At 38.6% G+C, this 19,864-nt stretch overlaps 2 protein-coding genes across 5 annotated transcripts in view; both read right to left on the bottom strand.

The window, feature by feature from the left end:
- Nucleotides 1-415: 415 nt before the first annotated feature.
- Nucleotides 416-1,414, bottom strand: LOC146486907 (somatostatin receptor type 5-like). The gene has a single exon (XM_085089818.1). The coding sequence runs from the start codon at nucleotides 1,325-1,327 to the stop codon at nucleotides 416-418; it is 912 nt and encodes a 303-aa protein (XP_084945944.1). The 5' UTR covers nucleotides 1,328-1,414.
- Nucleotides 1,415-2,062: 648 nt separating this feature from the next.
- LOC146486905 (histone-lysine N-methyltransferase EHMT2-like) overlaps nucleotides 2,063-19,864 on the bottom strand; it is a 47,734-nt gene continuing 29,932 nt past the window's right edge. For 3 of the 4 annotated variants that reach the window (XM_085090423.1, XM_085090407.1, XM_085090415.1), the window contains exons 10-26: nucleotides 19,526-19,632; nucleotides 18,690-18,737; nucleotides 17,338-17,412; nucleotides 16,653-16,754; nucleotides 15,107-15,211; nucleotides 14,160-14,275; nucleotides 13,516-13,554; nucleotides 11,819-11,882; nucleotides 10,570-10,664; nucleotides 7,432-7,480; nucleotides 6,641-6,733; nucleotides 6,266-6,352; nucleotides 5,985-6,135; nucleotides 5,122-5,252; nucleotides 4,853-4,969; nucleotides 4,107-4,171; nucleotides 2,063-3,455 (exon numbers count right to left, since the gene is read on the bottom strand). In XM_085090423.1, coding sequence (XP_084946549.1) covers nucleotides 3,359-3,455; nucleotides 4,107-4,171; nucleotides 4,853-4,969; nucleotides 5,122-5,252; nucleotides 5,985-6,135; nucleotides 6,266-6,352; nucleotides 6,641-6,733; nucleotides 7,432-7,480; nucleotides 10,570-10,664; nucleotides 11,819-11,882; nucleotides 13,516-13,554; nucleotides 14,160-14,275; nucleotides 15,107-15,211; nucleotides 16,653-16,754; nucleotides 17,338-17,412; nucleotides 18,690-18,737; nucleotides 19,526-19,632 — 1,541 coding nt within the window. In that variant the 3' untranslated portion in view covers nucleotides 2,063-3,358. Of the gene's footprint in view, nucleotides 3,456-4,106; nucleotides 4,172-4,852; nucleotides 4,970-5,007; nucleotides 5,029-5,085; nucleotides 5,253-5,984; nucleotides 6,136-6,265; nucleotides 6,353-6,640; nucleotides 6,734-7,431; nucleotides 7,481-10,569; nucleotides 10,665-11,818; nucleotides 11,883-13,515; nucleotides 13,555-14,159; nucleotides 14,276-15,106; nucleotides 15,212-16,652; nucleotides 16,755-17,337; nucleotides 17,413-18,689; nucleotides 18,738-19,525; nucleotides 19,633-19,864 lie in introns of those variants that run through there. The other variant, XM_085090430.1, reaches the window with a different exon arrangement.

Genomic DNA, 19,864 nt, shown 5'->3' with positions numbered 1-19,864 from the left:
AAATAAGAAGTTACATTACTGGGAAGCGTTGTGTTGCCCCGAAAAAATTAAAACTACTCTAATACAGTTTATCGTGAAATACACTTGATTCGTTCAGTAAATCCAGCTCGCTGACATGGCTTGAGCTTTAAATATCGTAAAAGAAAAATGCAAATGGTTTGTTTAAAGTGGAGGTGCACTTAGCTATACCAAGCTAGTTTTCAGGCACTCCACTCAAATGATAGGAAACTTATAATCCAAATTCAACAGAACGGGTCAAAAATCCCAAATGGCAGAGGCAGACCAGTCGGCTATTTACAAGCGTTCGACATGACTGATCTTGTAACTTTTAGGTGCGTAACCGATCTACGGGTAAAAGCATTATAAAGTCCATTTTATAAAGTCTTTCCTTACACACTTTTGGCCTGATAGATAATCACACCGCCTGCTCGGTTTCTTTAGTAACGGCGGATCTTTTTCTAATGGTTTCCCTGAACGCAGTTCTGTAGTTAGAGCTTTGCAGCGCGTAACAAATTGGATTTACACAGCAACTACAGTAAACCAAAAAGAACACGATTCTGTAAAATGTACTTCTTATTGAAACGTCGATCGCGGAGGCGATAACAAACGGGAAAAAACAAGCGATGAATATGATCGTTATTGTGATGGACAGTTTGACGATTTTCCACTTGGCTTGGATTTCTTCGGCTTTTAAAGATCGCGTGGAATATTCTGCGCAGATTTCCTTTGTAAAATACAAACCTCGTATGATGTTGAAATAGCAGAAACAAACAACGAGAAATGCGGCTGTCACAAGAATTGCGAGCATTGAAAAATAAACGGTTGAAGACGGTTTTTCCCAATGCAACACACAGATCCGACGAGCCCCGTCCCAGTGCTCCACGACGAAAAGTGGTAGGACGAAGATAAATCCAAAAATCCACATGATGGCAATGGGGTACTTCACATTTTCCTGGGTGAGTCTCAAACTGACATTCAGAGGGTTTAGAAGAGCGTTATACCGCTCAATGGAAACCAAGGCTAATGTCAGCCCGGCGACAAGAAGTGATATCCCAGCTAGATGATGCATGGTGACGAACTTACACAGTATGTCCCCAAGCACACCGTCTGGGTGAGTGGTGTATTGCAGTGCGATTCCTGGGATACACCAAAGTAACGTGAACAGGTCAGCCAAAGCAAGGTTGGCGAGTAGAAAGTTTGTCGTTGTATGCATGTACCGCTTCTTCTTCACAACTGTTAAGATAAGGGTGTTGCCTACCAGTCCGACAACCACAATTATTGCATATCCGGGTATCAAGACCAAGTCAAGGGTAGATAACATTAGCATCGTAATATTAGTAATTTGAAGTATAACTTCAGAAAATCTTAAGGTCCTTGAAATACAGAGTAACTCAGATCTTGGATTATGGTGCACTTTTCCTTTCCGCTACACTGAATCCCGGTGATGTTTTGATTTCCTGATTATTTGTTTTCCAAAGCAGCTGAATATCCTTGAGGGTATAAAGATAATTGCTTTAGACTTCCGTTCGACGGCAGTTTACTCACATTGATGAGATTTAGATCAAAGCGCTAACGCTTCGCACTCAATTTATTTGCTTTAAACCGCAAAACTGTCGATCATGTCTGACGGGGGGTGATGCGCTAAAAAGCCCTATATTAAATTTAATCTGACTGTTTGAGGATAATTTAAAATTTTCGCCAAGTTAGAAAATTACTGAACAAAAATCAAACAATACGTATATGAGTGAGCCGTGGCAACAACAGACCCGGGGATCTATTGGCCACAATATATCATTCACAATGGTTTTGGACATTGTCCGAAATATCGTGCAAATAGTACGAAGTACCTCCGATGCTAAGGTTTTAATTTCGGAAGGATTGGAAAATATTCGATATCACAATAAAGATCTTCACACTGTTTGCCAAGCCTCGTACGGAAATGAATATGACAAAACAAGGTATAGATATTGGTGGGATATTTAAATGAATAAAAATAAAACTTGAAAATCCTCGTTCAACATTTGCTTGAAATTCAACTCCCCCAGAAAAGCGAAACAGCAACCACTCAAAAGAACAATTTTATTTTCATGATCATGCATGTCACTCGGTACATTTTTTAAAGAACACAAAAGGCTAGAATACCTTGATATAAAAATATTTAAGATAAAAGATCTTACTACAGACTTTTCTAAATAATTTTAGTCGTCCATTGTGTTGTCTACCGCATAAACACGTCTGACAAAATAATTCAACACTGCAGAGCTCACATATTAACCCTCTTCTTCTTCAAGTCATGTCAAGCTTGCTTTTTACTTTATTTAATCAAAGCTGAAAATAAATGCTTTCCTCTAAGGAAAGTCGTTCAATTTGTCTCTCAGGACTCTTAGAATAAGAGGTTAATAACTCGAAAAGCGAGGAGCGCACAGCACACACACACACACACACACACACACACACACACACACACACACACACACACACACACAAAAAAAAAACAAACGACACTTCATCGTAATGCGGGTTGATGGTTAAGCCTCCAAACCAATCACTGTGTTGATACAGAAATAGGACAGGGACTAAAATAACTTTTATTCTGGACGTAAAATAAGTACATATTCTTGAATCAGGAAATAAAATATATTAGAACACTTTAATTTCAAATGAAAATAAGTAAAGGGATGCCGTAGCAAGAGTTCACATGTAATGTGTATTGAATGATAAAGTGGGTACACACAACTAAACGAGAATAAATAGATAAATGTCTTCGTAACATGACGGATATAGTTAAAAGTTGTTGAGCCGGAGACATGGAATGAGAAGAAATGTATGGCATCGATATCATAATAAAAAAAGTCCACCACTTTACAGTTATAGATAAGGAAAAAAATGTGTTAAAAATAAAGGAATCTCGTTACACTTGGGTTAGAAAATGAATTGTCTACGGCCATTTGTTTAAAGGAGGATTAAGCCCAACATTCGGTGTTAAACCGGTTGTATAGCAATACTAGGTAGTTTAGAATCAGTACAGAAAGTGAGTTATTTACACCTTGATTAAAATCTAATATCATCGAGATAAGTATTAATCGGCCTTCAAACAACTTGGAACGTAGTTCCCCTCATTGAATGACACAACTAAGGCCGCGTTTAAGAAAAAATTATTTTTACGTTTCATTACGAAAACGCGTAAACAGCGTTTCCAAAAATATCCACTTTGGAAATTATGAGCTTACAATAACCGTTTTCATGGTTCACGTGTCAACAGAAGACCTAAACCTACGACTTGTGAAACAAAAAGAAAAATAGAATATCTACGTATGGATGAGAATACCAACTACAGAAGAACACAGTGCGCCTGAGGCTAACAGTTGGGACTGCGATACTTGCAGCTTGCGGTGCCACACTCACAGTAAAACTCTTTGCGTTTAACCGACCAGAATCTGTCACCGTAGTTGAAACTGTGGATATAAAGAGAATGATCAAGTTAGAAAGGTTATTGCTTAATATTAGTACAAAGATACAGTAAAAACCCACGAGTAAGAACCTGAATTTTAAGAAGCTGTTAGGCTAAAATTTCTAATTTAGACACCCTTTATATAAGAACCTGTTAGGTCTTAAATCTAAACCACGTTGTTATTCTACAAAATTTATTTTTAAGATTTTTTAAGTAAAATAAAATAAGCTCTCAGGCATAGGAGAAGGCCAACAATTCATACAACACGAAAACTAGGATCTCTTTATTTTCATGGTAATAAAGAAGACATAATTTAAAGCGCACACATTATTGCACTACGATACACATTACATAGTACCACTAAATTCTTCCAGCCACTATACTATTTTGTTATCAAGAAAATGAGAACCTGTATAGCCTACATTTCTGTTAAGCACCATTTATGTAAGAACCTTAACTTGGAAAAACTAAAGCAGACGCCATTTTTAATTTGAATTACTCGTACCTTGCGCCATAAACACTTACCGAGGGTAATTTAAATTGAATAACATTTTGAAAAATCAAACCCAAAGATATCACATATACAAGTAATGCAGTGAACCAATAAAAAATCAGCATTCCTGCCAGACGCGTCGCCCTCTTATGTTTTCCTTACCAAATTTCTTCATGTAGATGTATATCTTTTGTAGCGAAGAAAGCAATTCTCGGAAATCTAATGTCCTGGCAAAAGAAATAACAATATCAGGAACCAAAATATGCAAGCGTGTCGCATTTGCCTGGAGGATATTTTTGAACTGCCATTAGTTCTCTCTCAAATGCCCTGCATCCCAGTGAACATATTTACTCATATTTATTACCATCTATGGTCTACTAAGGGGATTATTATGGTGAGCTTAGGGTAAAAATAGAGACGAGGTCTCTTTTTTCTCTTGGCATTTCGTGCTTCGTTCCAAAAGCTTCGCTTTTCCGACGTCGCCGAATTTTCAACGATCGTTTTCCCACAGGCGACCATTGCCGGCCATGTAATCTTTCAACAGACGCGTAATAAGATCTCAAGACGCTTTGTTTGATCACGTTCTTGTATCGACACACAATTTGGAGCGCAATTTCGCAGTGAATTTAGCCGGAAGTTACATCAAATTTGACTGTTCTGCGCCCTGTGCGCAATGAACCAATTAGAACTCGAAGCAAATATAGGCTATCAGCGAAAGCCGCGGGAAAAGGCGTGCGAACAAGTCACGATTGGTTTGTGTTTGGCTTCTCAATTAGTTGAAAAAGTGGCGAAAAATTTGCTAAACAATCACAGTGTACAGAACAGCAAAACCAAAGCAAACACGAAATTACTTTCGACACTCAGTTGAAAAACGATCTAATAAGATCACTTCTTTCCAAAGCACTTACTCTGTGATCAATAAATACACGTAGGGGAAAGATGTTTGGTTCACACGAGTGATTAATAAATCTGCTGATGTTCCCATAGTTCTTGGCATCAATGCAGAACAATTCACGCGTACTCTCCTAAAAACAAAAGACAAATCAACAGAGGTTAACAGTTGAGAGAGAAAACGCTCTTAAAACTGAAAAAAGACAAATCAACAGAGGTTAACAGTTAAGAGAGAAAACGCTCTTACAACTGAAAACAAAATACATTCAACATTTGGTATGTATACCTTACAATCCAAGTCGAACAAGTACGAATCATCATCTCTATCGTCTGCTTCACTGTCTGGTATCAGTTCACCCGTGTACTCACAAACAAAACTTCCTTGTGGAATATCGGCAAGACTCCGTACTCCCCATCCTAACGACAACAACAATTATAAACGTCTGTCACCCTCAATGCAATAAAGTTATCAATGAAACTACAACAGAAAACTAACCACAGAGTACTGAGAAGAGAAGAGAAGAGAAGAGAAGAGAAGAGAAGAGAAGAGAAGAGAAGAGAAGAAAAGAGAAGAGAAGAGAAGAGAAGAGAAGAGAAGAGAAGAGAAGAGAAGAGAATAGAAGAGAAGAGAATAGAAGAGAAGAGAAGAGAAGAGAAGAGAAGAGAAGAGAAGAGAAGAGAAGAGAAGAGAAGAGAAGAGAAGAGAAGAGAAGTGAGGAAAGAGAATGCAGAAGGGAAGAGAACGCAAAGTTTTACAGTCAATCACGTCACGCGTGAACCGTATTTTTGAAATTTGAACGGAGTTTTAAAATTTACATGTCAGTTTTGAACATCGCCAACGAGATTTCAGAGTTCCCATAGAAATTTCCCTAGTTTATTGACGCTATGAAGCTATGAATTTTTCTCTCTATAACAGCATTAGGTATTTCAAGAATAACAACTGTTTCCCAATTTCTGTTAATGCGTCTTTTTCGGAAAGATTTCCAGAGAAATGCTCAACATTCCATTCACATGTCGGACATCACCAAGAGAAATTCGAGTGTTCGTTTCATTCTCGGAAATACTGGTCACGCGTGACGTGAATTGACAGTAAATGTGGGAGGTGAAAGTGTTTCATGGCGTACATTTTATAATGGTCTCGTAACGTACCTTTCCTAAGCGTTCTGTACAACTGTAGTGGATACTGCATTCCTTTCTGAACAACTCTGTTCTTACAGTTTGACCAACAGCAACACATTCTGTTACACTCAAAAATGAGCGGCCGGTCAAACTCCTGGATGTCGCCTTTTAACATTCCTTTCTAAAAATGAGCGAGAAACATATCAGCGTATACAAAGACATTTCGGCGACGTCCACTTTTTTTAGCTTTAATTACGCTAGTTCAATAACATATATAGTGCTGTTGGTGATTCTCGTTACTCTTCACATACCTTGTTGTACCAAATTTTTTGCTGTTCGCTCCTTTTAGAACAGCGACAAGATTTGCCGCTTCGGCAGATTCTCCCACACTGACAACCCTGTGATAAAGACAACAACAACCAGTAACGCAAAATAAAAAACAACATATAAAAAGGGGCGTTTAATTGGAAAAATTTAAACAACTTTATTATCATTTTTTTGAAAACAAATATTTACAAATGTACCATAAATGTTCCATATTGATGGGCCTTGATATCTTATATTGAATATTCCATAGCTCGTTCTAGCTTTTGGAAGGTAATACGACTTTTTCAAGTTCTCGGATAACAGGAAAGCTAAATCAGACAACAAGAAACTGCCCTTCACTTCTCACTGCCATGAAATACCTCCAGTTTTGTAATACTCCAATTGATCATTCCCTTATCAACCTCGCAGCATTCCTTGATAAAGCTAAATTCTGGAAATGGTTCGTCATCGACCTGCAAAACATAGAACGCACAAGGAATTAAAACGTTGCTTTAAGCAATGAAACTGGAAGAGCTATTGATACCACGGTTGGTTATTCAAGAAAGCAGGAGTCTATTGTACTTTTATAGTACAGTTGAAGCTCTTGTAAGCGGACAGCCTCGGGGACGGTAGGTGTCCGTAACTGGATCTGGCCGCTAACAAGAATGGTTCTCGCAAGCGGACATTAGAAATGTAAGGGATAGATGGCCGCTTACGGGAGCTTGCTCAGCCAACAATAAACATTGGGAAAACAAAATACCACCGTATTAAATGATTTTGTTGTTGTTGTTTTATTGCCTAATGCAATGGCGCGACAATGGCGATAACTGTAATTTATGCACTGTAAAATCATTGTGACGAACAGCGATGTGAGGTTGAAGGATTAAAATACGATTCAGATGCTAATGATGTTTCCTTTCGGGTGTCCGCTTACGGGAGTTTAAAAACAAAGGAAAAGTCTAAATCGTAACCCCTGAAAGTGTCCGCGGCGGGTTACGGGAATGTGTAAATACAGAGTTTGTAGGGGAGTTCAAATGGGGTTTTGTGAAGGTGGTCATAAGTAGAGCTGTCCGCTTACGAGAGTATCCGTTAAGAGAGCTTCCGCTGTATACTATTACCATGACAAGCTATGGTTACACAAATAAAAGGAATAATTCCTCACAATGCTCACCTCATTTATGCAGGATATTGACACGTTTTCTTGTCCACGAGAAATATCACTGTGAATTTGAAATACAAAACTCTGTCACTTGTATAATGCACAACTCACGACTACGTCTTCGTGTTACCCAGCACTTGGCTGTTACAGAGTTGTGGTCTCATTCACTCAAGCTTTTCAGAGAATCACGCCAAGCCGACTGCATGCCGGCACTGAGGGTGGTCACAGCTAGGGTGCGTTACCTCTTTAGTGGTTCTTTTATGTACCTAAATTGCCGAAGTTCATAAAGGGACTTGGCCATAGTTCTTCACACCGTTCAAATAGCGTCATATGACGAAATGCCCCATCACCAGAAAGATCACAAGAGTTTGGTTATGTTTCATTTCGTAGTAATCAGGCTGTGACCTGTCAAACGTCACCCAAATAACATACAAATGTCTCTAATTCTGAGTTGGCGTCTCCCAAATCCATACAAAGTCTCTTAATTTTTTTTTCTGATTTTTGAAAGCCTTCTACATGATTGTAATCTAACGATAGAACTTCAAACTTGGTAAACTGACTAATTTTAATGTGATCTTTCTCGTGATTTACTCTAATTTCAGATTACCGTAAAGTTCAGATAGTAGCGACCCTCGTTACTTTGTAGCACCCTTTGGGGCTCGTTACTTTCGGGTGGTCGTTATTTTCGGGGAACAAAAACCAGGAAACAAAGCTAGCGCTAGCTCTTTTTTCCGAAATGGAAAAATATATGATTCGCACAGAGCTCAAACAACAGACAGAATAAAGACCATTCTGACGCAAGAGTGCCAGACGACACTGGGACTTGCACCTCCAGGCGCAACGAGCAAGATTCAACCACTCGATGCTGCATTCAATGCGGAATTTAAGAAGAGTGTTGACAGACTAACTACGGAACACTTGTTCGCAAATACAGAGCTATTTACGAGTGGAAAAGTAAGCGCTGGTGATCGGCGTGTGCTTTTCACGAAATGGGTGGGCACGGCATGGCAAGAGATCTCGCGTCGGCTGAAATACATAATTATCCGTTCATTTGTGAAATGTGGTATTGCACCGCCAATTTCTGGTGGCAGGGACAGTGAAATCAACATCGAAGGTCTACCGGACTACCGCAAGAATGAATCATCCGATGTAGAGGAAATCGAATTCTTCTCTGACTCGGGGGAGGAAAGCTAAACTCAGTGGTTTTAGTTCATGACACACCAATGCGTTTTATACTGCAGAATACAGTGTTTTCAATTTTAATTTGAAGAAACGTAGCCTGCGAGAGCAGACGCCTTTTCCGCCTTTTGAAACAAAAGCCGGAAAAAGGCGTCTGCCCTCGCAGGCTAGAAGAAACGTTCCTGTTGTAAATACGAAATTAAAACAGTTTAGTTTTCACATTACGCCATCAGTGAACTGATGTCAAGGACGAATGATGGCTTAAGGCTTTCCTTTGTTGTAAAGTGCCTTATCGTGACCAATTTGTCAATGCACGAAGATATTAGTATTGTACATTAAAAATTTGACTATGGATTGGAAAACAATAAAAGGCATTCGGTATGTGTATAACGTAATTAAACAACATAGTCTCGCTACTTTTTTTTTTTTTTTTTTTTTTTTTGGGGGGGGGGGGGGGTCGCTACTTTCGGGGCTCGCTATTTTCGGGATTTATTAGAAGCCACAAAGTTTTGACATTACTTTCGGAGGGTAGTTACTATCGGAACTTTACGGTAAACGAAGATTTAAAAACTCGTTCCCAGTCTCCATTTGAAATTCGAACAGGCAATGAAACGGGACCGCCATTTCCATGTGGCCAGGTGAGGGTCTAACCATTTGCAGATGTCAAAACATAGGTAGCACCATCTGCTCCGTTATTATTTGACCTAAAATACAGGCACATAAAAAGGCTATGTCACGAGGGTTTCCACCACTTTTGGCCAAAGATTTCCAGTAACTGAAACTAAGTGCACTTGTGAAACTTGTAGATGCACGTAAGTATTTTGAGCGAGCTTTTGTTAGCTCATAGATGTTACGTGGGTAATTGATTGATTGATTGATTGATTGATTGATTGATTGATTGATTGATTGATTGATTGATTGATTGATTGATTGATTGATTGATTGATTGATTGATTGATTGATTGATTGATTGATTGATTGATTGATTGATTGATTGATTGATTGATTGATTGATTGATTGATTGATTGATTGATTGATTGATTGATTGATTGATTGATTGATTGATTGATTGATTGATTGATTGATTGATTGATTGATTTTCTCGTTCACGATCAAAAGTGATTTCCCTAAATTTGCAAGAATAATAGCTGTTGTGACACCAAAGTATTACGATTGGTACTGGGAAAATTAGTTAAAAAAGAGACGTGAAAACTGCAAAGGACCGCGAACGATAATGCTGTCAGTTGACGTAGGATCTACAAGAGATCTAATCAGCCAAAAATAAACTGTAACACAAACTGCAAGGCTGATACTACGTGAAAAAGTTGACTTTGCGTGACAAAAACCCGACAGAAACCGACAAAACAGGGCTGCAACCGTGGACAGATGTGGAAAGAGAGATGTTTGCAGTTAAGGGGCAGTTGCGTCAAGTAAGTAGTGGCAATTAAGCAACTGCCTAAGTTGCCGCAAACTGTGATTTCGTTCTCTTTTATTCCTTCATTTTTAGTTGATATGTATGATCTATTTTATATACAGTCATTTTAACTAACGTTGTCGGTTCAAAGAATGAAGCTAAAAGACAAGATCGAAAGTTTACGCGGGATTTTTATGAATAAATTCATCAAAATCAGTCATGCCTGGAGAAAACAATTGGTTGTAATTAGCAGTACAATGACCTACACGTGCAGGGACGATTTTGATGAAATTATTCACAAAAAATAATCCCACAAAACATTGCCGTCTTGTCTTTTAGCTTGATTTTAATCCGACAACGTTAATTGAAATAGCTGTATACATAAAAATGTACAAAAAGAAGATGGCATGACAGAATTTTTTTCCCTCAAAGCGCAAGCTGGCAGAATTCTGCTAAATCTTCCAATTTGATTTCCCCAGGAGAACGCAACATTTTTCGAAAGAAATTAAGATGTTGTGCTATTACACTAAAGGCAAAAATGCACATTTTTCCTCACCTGTGTAAGATACGCGGCCTAACGTGTGCTTGATGTGATTCTAATTCTGCTTTCCCCTTCAATAAATAGTACCCTCTTGATTCTGGATCGGCAAGCTGAAAAATTTCAAAGGTTTTATTTTGAAAACAAAAAAAAAACAACAACAACAACACTCTTTTAAAGACAGAACAGGCGAATCTGTAGACACTAGTTTAACGACACAATGGAGAAGAACCGGAGAAAAATCCTCGGAGAAGAACCAGACATAACAACAAACTCAAACCAAATATGGCGTCAACTTCAGAATTTAAAGCCGGGCCAAATTGGTGGGGAGGCACTGCGCCATAGCTGTTCATTCCTGAAAATTCATCAAAGAACTTAACAAATACCGACGATGCATTCCGGTTAATTTGACATTAGCACTATTCCAATGAAATGAGACCTCATTGGCCGATGATGATATCCCAACGGCATGACCATTATCTTCCCAAATCACACACCTTACTAACTTGCGATTAAAAACTGCGAGTTATATTCTCTTTATTGGCCTAATTATACTCCCGATCACGGATGAGAAAGTACTTGCTTTGACCTTAATAGCTTGTACTGCTGAAGCCTGATTTCTATGTCTTCCCGGCAAACGATTACGGAATCGCAGCTGTAAACAATACTGCGATCATGTGGAAACAAACTTCTGCCATCGCTTGGAATCGTCTGCGATCACAGTGCTCATTTGCGATTCTGGGCTCATTATGGAAAAAAATGGTTTTGCGAGCAGGCGATCCAAACTCATACGATAAGAGCTCATATTTGGCCAATTCCGTTGTCCAGGAAGACTGAAGGCAGAGCAGATAACTTTTTTTTTGCGATAATTTGCGATCACATGGAAACACAGCTCTTTGCGTACATTTGCGATAACAACTTTTATTTCACATTTCCTTGCATTTTCAAAATTTTCAAATTGTTATATATTACAGCCTTGACATTTAAAATATACAATTAAATCTTACACTGAATATATGTTATATATAAAGAATTGCGATCTCGCAAGTGAGCAATTCCTGCGATCTTGCGATCGTTTGCGATCATATGAAAACCAAGTTAACAAAAATAAACATAAGAGGTCCAATAGCCAGGATTTTAAAGTAATTTAAGGCATCGAAATATCGTCCCACATTCAATCTATGTTTTTATTTCAAGTTTAGGTAAAAAAAAGCTGCACTGTTACAACAACAGAAACCATTTTTACAAACCCAAACTGTAGCTATACCTCAAGAGGAGTAGAGCCGTCTTTGTTCTTGATATGTATGTCAGCTCCTCGGCTCAGGAACAATCTGCAGTCAATTTGAACACAGTTAGGAAATAACTCGTCCTATTCTCATTTTACTCGGTAAACTTATTGTACGAATCAACAAGTTTTTCGAAATTGATTTAACTATAAAAGTTAACGTTAAAAGAGAACGACGTTTCGACCGTCCGACGGTCATTTTCAAGTTCAAAATGAGAAGTAAAATATGTGTTTATATACAATTGTGAAAAAACTAATGAGATGCTGACTTAAAAAGCTCTAAGATATTCACATCTAAAAAAATTTTAAAAATAATAGCGTGAATGATAAATACAAAGGAACGCTAAAAACGCTAAAGCGCGGATCGAGTCGAGTCAAACAATGCGACTCGATCCGCGCGAAGTTATTTGTTTAATTATTTCACTTTTAAATACCTTTTGAAGCAAATACCTTTTATCGTTTTTAGCGTTCCTTTGTATTTATCATTCACGCTATTATTTTTAATATTGTTTAGATGTGAATATCTTAGAGCTTTTTAAGTCAGCATCTCATTAGTTTTTTCACAATTGTATATAAACACATATTTTACTTCTCATTTTGAACTTGAAAATGACCGTCGGACGGTCGAAACGTCGTTCTCTTTTAACGTTAACTTTTATAGTTAAAACTTATTGTACGCAATACTTTTTCGTTTACTGCCCTCAGCAATTAGCTAGTGTAAGAGCTGATATGGCCGATAACTTTTTGGAAACTTGCGTCTGTAATTTAGCCCATGAAACTAGACATGAAAAAAAAAATTGAGTTTCTGGAATTATTTGTACAATTTATGGTGCACTACTAGAGAGGTGAAATGGAATGCGTAGCAACGAGTCGAAAGAATGGAACCGGCATTTGTAAGGAATTGAAAAGATTGGAAAGAAAACAATATAACACAATATAACACCCCCTGTGTTAGTTACCGCAGTGTAAGGGCCCGTTTCTCGAAAGCCTCAATAACATACCATGCCCGATAAGGTACCACTGATGTCAATTTTTACAACAAATTTGCCAATTTGGTACACAAAACAAAGAATTGAAATTTAGCTGTCAAAATCAACAAGGATGGCAACCTTACTTAAGGAAAACTTGGCACGCAAAATAGTTAACGGGCCAGGTGAATTATCGGAACTTTCGAGAAGCGAGCTCCATGTTTCCTAATTTAATAGAAAGACCATTTGACGATCATCTGTGTCTGATAGGGTCAATTTACACTTTTGGTTCTTCCAAGCAAAGTATAAGGGACCTCAAGCAACGACGACGACGACTCCAACGAGATCGTCAAAAGACAATTGTTTTAATAATTAGCAAAGTACTGGCTCTGCCCGTGCGTTATAAACTTTGGCACATTTCTTTGTCGTCCTCTGCAAAACAGCGACGTGAAATGATCACATCCAACGTCTTATGGAGAACGTGAACGCATGATGATTAATTTTCCTTTCTCTTTCTGAACTTTAAGGCTACGCCTTACGACGTTAGCTCCCGGATAGTTCGGCCACATTACACGAACTAAATGAGTTATCGAGAATTTATTCAGAAAAGGCGAATGTAATGTTTAAGTCCCGTTTTCGTTGGCGTCGTCAACGTCTCTGCTTAATCCCTACAAAAAGAATCATAAAACGTGGACTAAAAAAGAAACTTACTGGACACATTGATAGTGTTCTTCCCTTGCGGCGATGTGTCTGTCAACAGAGACAATGAATAACTGTCAGAAACAATTTAGTGTCCACTAAAGACAAACTTCAAAACTGGATCGAGCCCATCACAGTTGGGCAAAAAACTGACAGACTCAAAAGTGGCATGAAACCCATACAGCAGAGAAAATTCCATTGAATTTGCAACAGCAAAACTAGAAGTAATGATAAAGCGTTCCCTGGTTAAAAGTTTAAAAGTCTATAAGCTTTCGACAACCGTCCTGATGTCTTCAACGGTTAAAATAAAATGAATCTGTACGCAGAATGAATAATTACAAAGTAGAAAAATAATGAATGCGAAAGAATGAAGAAGTAAAGTAGAAATCTCAGATGTGTGAAAATTAACGTTTTGCTTAAAAGAATGCGATACTGATTGGGGAGCGGGCATGAGTTGTTGTAAGCGTCAAGAGTTTTCTCAGTATGCCAGGACTCGAGAGTCTCTTAAGACCTTAAGAGATGGCGATAATTTACGCATTATCCAGATTGACTTTGCCAAAGTCAATCTGGTGGTTCTTGGACCAAGCATGATTTGCTATATTGGAGCCTTTAGTGTACATTTTCACGTTTATGGTGTCAAATACCAGAGCACTTACAGTGGTGTCTCCAAGTGTATGTTGACAGTATTTATATGCGTGTGTTCATCAAGCAGAAGTTGGCACACTTCAAGATTGCCAGAATATGCTGCCCAGTGGAGAGGAACATTCAGCTCCTAAATACCAAAAACATTAATGAGATCACTTTGGTAATTCATTTTTGTTTACTAGTTTGTCCACGCGCGTTGTTCTGCGGATGGCGCCAGATAGTAAGTAAGTAGGTAAATGAACTTTATTTAGACAGGGTGGCCCAATCAGCTACGGGGCTGTTATCCTGAGGGGCCCTGTATCTATTTGCTTTTGATTCCGATTGATTCATTTGGTTTTTTGACCGTTGTGCTACTGTGATTTGTCACTGTTAACCTTTTGATTTCCAGGCTCTGAAGTAACGTTAATTGCAACGTTTCACAAATGTCAAACTATATCACCCGTACACGTCATCAGCTTTAACATAGAAGTTCTAGCCTTTTTGATCGGTAGTCCTTGGTAATTTGACCACCGCTAACTTTGTACGCGAGTTGACATTAAGGAGTTAAAGCACAAACGACGACGGCGGAAACGAGAACGTCATAAAACAGCAGCATTTAATTAGCAAAACAATGTCCTCCACGTGCGTTATAAATTTTGGTACATTTCTGCGCCGTACTCGGCCAAACAACAACGTGCAATGACTAAATTTAAGGTTTTTCTGTATCGACTTGAACACCGTTCCTACCAATTCTGTTACTGGAAAGTTCGGCCACATTGTGCAAGTTGAACAAATTGGAATAATCGCAAAGTAGTGCAAGTAACGCGAACTTACATTTTCAAGTGACGTTTTCGTTGGTGTTGCCGTCGTGGTTGCTAAAAGTCCCTAATATTTGCAGACACCGTGTCTGATGCTCCCTTGGGTTGAGAAATACAGTTGGGGGGAAACCGATATGAACTAAATTATAAGTCAATTGTACCAAGTCCCTAATGTGAACATTTGCTCCCTGTTCAATCAACAGCTGAGTGGCATCAAACTGCTTATCTTCTGCTGCCCACATTATTGGAGTCCATCCACCCTGATCCTGCAATGGAGACAATTTAATAAGCCCAGAATGCAAAACAAACATCTTTGAAAATGCCACCAAGCTCAACGTGTTGCCTTTGCCTTTGGTGCGGGAGCAATAAAGACAAATAGACCTTTGGATCTATATCCTATATTTTCAAAGCTTTAAGTTCCAAATGTATTAGCCACTGTATAAACGTTGAGCGGTTGTCAATTAAGTAACAAAAAAAGTAATTTCGCGCTTGCTTAAGTCTTGAGTGAATTACTACGCTCACTGATAGGTTCCAAAACTAGTACCACTTTCTCAACCAATCAGATGTTAAACCCAAGCAAGCGTGCCTCGCTTGCACGCGTTTTCCCGCGCTTTCTGCCATTTGCTTGCCGTTGCGAGGAAGTTGAGAAAGAAATTGCGTGTGCAACAATTTCCCCCCCCCCCTCCCCAGGAACTTTCCGCAAAAAGAAATATTGCGTTGTGAGTTGTAGGAAAAGAAGATTAGTCTTATACTTTTCACAACGTTGTGAGATACGTTGAACGGCGTAACATGTTTTCTGCAACTGGCCATGCACTGTCTTCGTCAGAACTGCATTGCAAGGTTCAGAAAAATTCCCTTGTGTAAAAGCGCCTTTAGAGCGGTGACTACTTTGGTTTTGGTTCCAAAGTTACTCTATTGCTGTGAACAATTCCATGGCAAACCTTGCCATTCCGTTGACTTCCACCACCTTTCTTAAAACAGCTTTAGCTATAGCAGTATAGTGCCGTGGAACTCCGCGATTGTGGCATGTAAAACAGACTTAATTTTACTGCACAAGTTCCTTTCACATACTTTCTGACAATACTTACAACAGATCTATTTCTACTTTGTTCCGTTGATTTACAACGTTTTCTCATTAAATTGAATTCTATCCAGCTGCAACTGTAATCCTGACCCCGAGGGGGAGGGGACACCATCTTTATTTTTGGGTGGGGGTGAGGCTCTGGGACTCTGAAACCCTTAACCCATACAAGGCTCGACTACCAGCCGCTGTTCGGGAAAATGAGCCCGCTCGACTGCATTTTGTAATCCTATTCTACACAAGACAACAAAAACCTCAACCATATCCCAGACTTGCTTCAAACTCAATTCTTATTCTAGATTAGATTCCCCATACCACTGATAAATCTACAGGTAAATGATTCCCTGTTCTAGACCAAAACTCTCTGACTTTCATACCTTATCCCAGGCTAAACCGCTTGAAAATCATACCCTTCACAGCGGCACATACTAGCATCCATGTAGTTTACAATGAAACTGAATCCTTTACATTCAGACGGCTTCGAACTTATTGTTAGATCAAGTAAGCTTCATATGCTGTATTTTATTTTACACATCTTTGTTTTGAAGATGATATTTACTCAAAAAACACATAGAATGACAAATGCATGTATTTGTGAACAGTTCTTGTTGAACAGAATCTTTTACCTTTTCATTGATGTCAAACTGTCCCGTTTTAAGCAAAAGTTTGATAAGATCTGTGTGCCCTTGGCGAACAGCCACATGGAAGCAGGTCATTCCTTTGGTGTCCTGCAAGTGGAAAAACACAGACATGTAGACTTACGTTCCATTGAAGTACGGCCTATCACAATGCTGCTATATAGTGTTCAAACAGATTCCTTCAATGGCGGAATTATGGTAAGAAAAATAAACTGAGTTGAAAGCTAATACTTCTGAAAACGAGCAGAAATGACTACCATTCATACAGGTGTAATTGGAGGTTACGGCCAACAAAAGACAAGAAGAGAAAACGATGATTAAAAGGAACACTTCATACTGATAGTACTTTTGGCATACGTTGTTTCTTTTGAAAACAGCTAAATGTAAAAGAAAAAATTCCTTAGCATTTCTAAGAATTTTACTGCCAAAAGTAGACTGCAAGCAGTCTCTTTCTTCTCCTAAGTTCTGAAGCGCGGCGCGATGGATCTAGCGAGGAAGGAAGCCGCGAGAAACGCGGGGGCGCAGGGAAGGAAGTAATCCCTCCTCGTTCATTATTCTAATTTGCATAATTTTGCCGTCACTTTGCGCGCGTGAGCTGAGGAAAAAAGTACGACTGCTCGCAGTCTATCTAAAAAGTCAAGCAAGGAATGAAATCAAAAGCATTGCATTGTACCCTCATTCCAAGATTTGCCCCACATTCAATGAGGTATTCTACAGCCTTGAATTTGTGATTCTTCACCGCATCAAACTAAAAACAAAAAATGAATAAATATGGAGGAAAATTAGTTTCTTAACCTTAAACTAAGAGTACTCAAACTCAACTCTGAGAAAAAAAAACTATAAAACACGGTTACTAAATAAGAGTTTATCATTACATTTAAAAATGTGAAGCAAAAGAAATACCTCTTACTAACCGAGTTCAAGGTCCGTACTTTTAAGTTACGGACCGAGTTTTTTCCGTTGATTTCGCGCTTGGGCCATAAATCAACGCGAAAAAACGAGGATCCGTAACTTACAGTACGGACCGACAAAACGAGCTTATTTATTATATCTCTGAGATCAATCGGGCGCGCGAGTAAGGAAAGATCCAAATTTAGCGGGCCGTAAAGTGAAATATGCCCCGCAAAATTGACCAATATATAATAAATATTTTTATTCTTTTCGTTACTTAAAGCAAGCTTTGAGGCAGAAGAGAAGTATGGAATTCTTCAAATTCTGGACGCTGACATTTTGTCGGTACCGGACGAATTTTCGCCCAGTTGAAAATCCGTGCGATTAGGTGTTACGTTCACACGGAACCACGCTAATCGTACGAAAATTAAGACGCCTAGCCGTTCAAAAATCTCCAAATTCAAGGACGAACTTTTAGCCGATACGGTCGAAAATGTGACGGCGCGGTGTGAACACCTTGACGGTCTAAATTTTTGTACGGCAAAGGCGTGGTTGCATGGATGCGTGGTATCTCAGCTGGAAGAAGAGAGGAAGAAACTCTAGATTGCGAACATGGAAAGTGTCGTTTTATTCCTCGCTTCGCTTGGCAATACTACGGTCTTAATGCAAATGTCATCTTGTAAATGGCTATGAACTGCGAAGCTTTCCAAACGCGAAGGCGAGGTTGTGTTGGCGTCCTTTTACTTCAAAAAAGTCGTACATCTATCCGTAAGAAAAAAAGAAAGAAAGAAAACACTTGGTGAGACCGGCGAAAACCTCTCTCTGGTGGGACAATTTTGTTAATAACAACCATCGCTGGCCTTTCTTTTCCTCGACGCCATTTTGTATTTGGTAAAGTAGTGCTCTGCGCATGGGCAGATGTTAAAACAACTAACAAAAGTTAAAATTCATCCTGATTTGTCAGAGCCGTGAACAAGCGAAAATATCGAACGGTTCCGTACGAAAAAAATGTCCGGTCAAATTTTTAAACCGGTCGAAAATTCGTCCGGTACCATGTGAACGTAGCCTTGGATAAGCATTATCAGAATTTGAGAAATTGGGGTAAAATATGTCGGTACATTAATAAGTACTTACAACTGGTGTTCTGTTGTCATAGTCCACAAGGTTCAAGTCACATCCAGCCTAGGAGTTAACCAAGCATAGTAGGTATGCTTCAGCCACTTAGTGATCTAGCTCGATGCAACCCAACATTTATCCACATTAAACTCAATTGACCATAATCCAAGGAAAAAAAACTCAACCATCTGATATTTTTTTTTCCAAAAACAGACAATTAAACCAGACAGAAACAGCCAATTACGCCATAACGTAGTTTTTTTTTTTCATCTTCTCAATCTACAGGGCCCCACTGAATATCACTTTCGTGATATGGGCTCCCTGTATAAAGATTGTTATTATTATTAAATTCCACATTTCTGAGCACTGGTTTCTTCAGAACAAATTGGTGATAAATACAATAAGATAGATCTATCCCATCCCATCATATCCATTCATCCGTCCATCCATTTTTACTCGAATTTTGGGAGTAACTGATAGCTTGCGTCTCCGAGTAGAATTAAAAGAAATTCACATACAAAACCAAACAAAATAGGATTAGGATTAACATGTTAAAATTTACAATTTACAATCTCCCTCTCAATTGGTTTTTTTTTTTTTCGTTTGTTTTTTGTTTTGTTTTTTGTTTGTTTGTTTGTTTGTTTTGTATTAAGAATGACATTTTTACATAAAGTTTCAAGTCACAAACATCTGAAAATTTCCTTGTGACATAAGTTGACTACTTTATTATAGCTGGGTGTCTGCTTTGTAGTTTTAAGGACCAAGTCACAAATTTTTGAAACATTTCTCCATCACATCTTTCTTTGACTACTTTACTCTAGCTGTGTGTTGCTTTGTTATTAATGTAGTTTTACCAGTCTCAGACAGGCTATGATATCGACATATCCCCCACCAGCTGCGGCATGCATAGCTGTCTTGCCCTTTGCTTGAACAACTTGGAGATTTGGATCGCATCCTCCAGCTAAAGAAAAGACAGCATATGGAAGAGGCACAAACATGAATACCAGTAACAGGCAAAGCCAACTTCGAGTGTGTTTGACTGGCCCAATTCCAGAATAGAAATACATATAGTTACATGTAGTTAGCGTCTAGTTTTAATGCAAATTTCTTGGGATCATTTCTACTTTTTTTAGTTCTATCTAATTTTTGTAAACAACGCGTTTGAATTTTGTAGAAAAGGCGCTATATAAATG

The sequence above is a fragment of the Pavona decussata genome, unplaced genomic scaffold, assembly GCF_977016875.1.
Source record: "Pavona decussata unplaced genomic scaffold, jaPavDecu1.1 SCAFFOLD_19, whole genome shotgun sequence".
NCBI lineage: Eukaryota > Metazoa > Cnidaria > Anthozoa > Scleractinia > Agariciidae > Pavona > Pavona decussata.
This window is presented reverse-complemented; position numbering and strand designations above follow the sequence as displayed.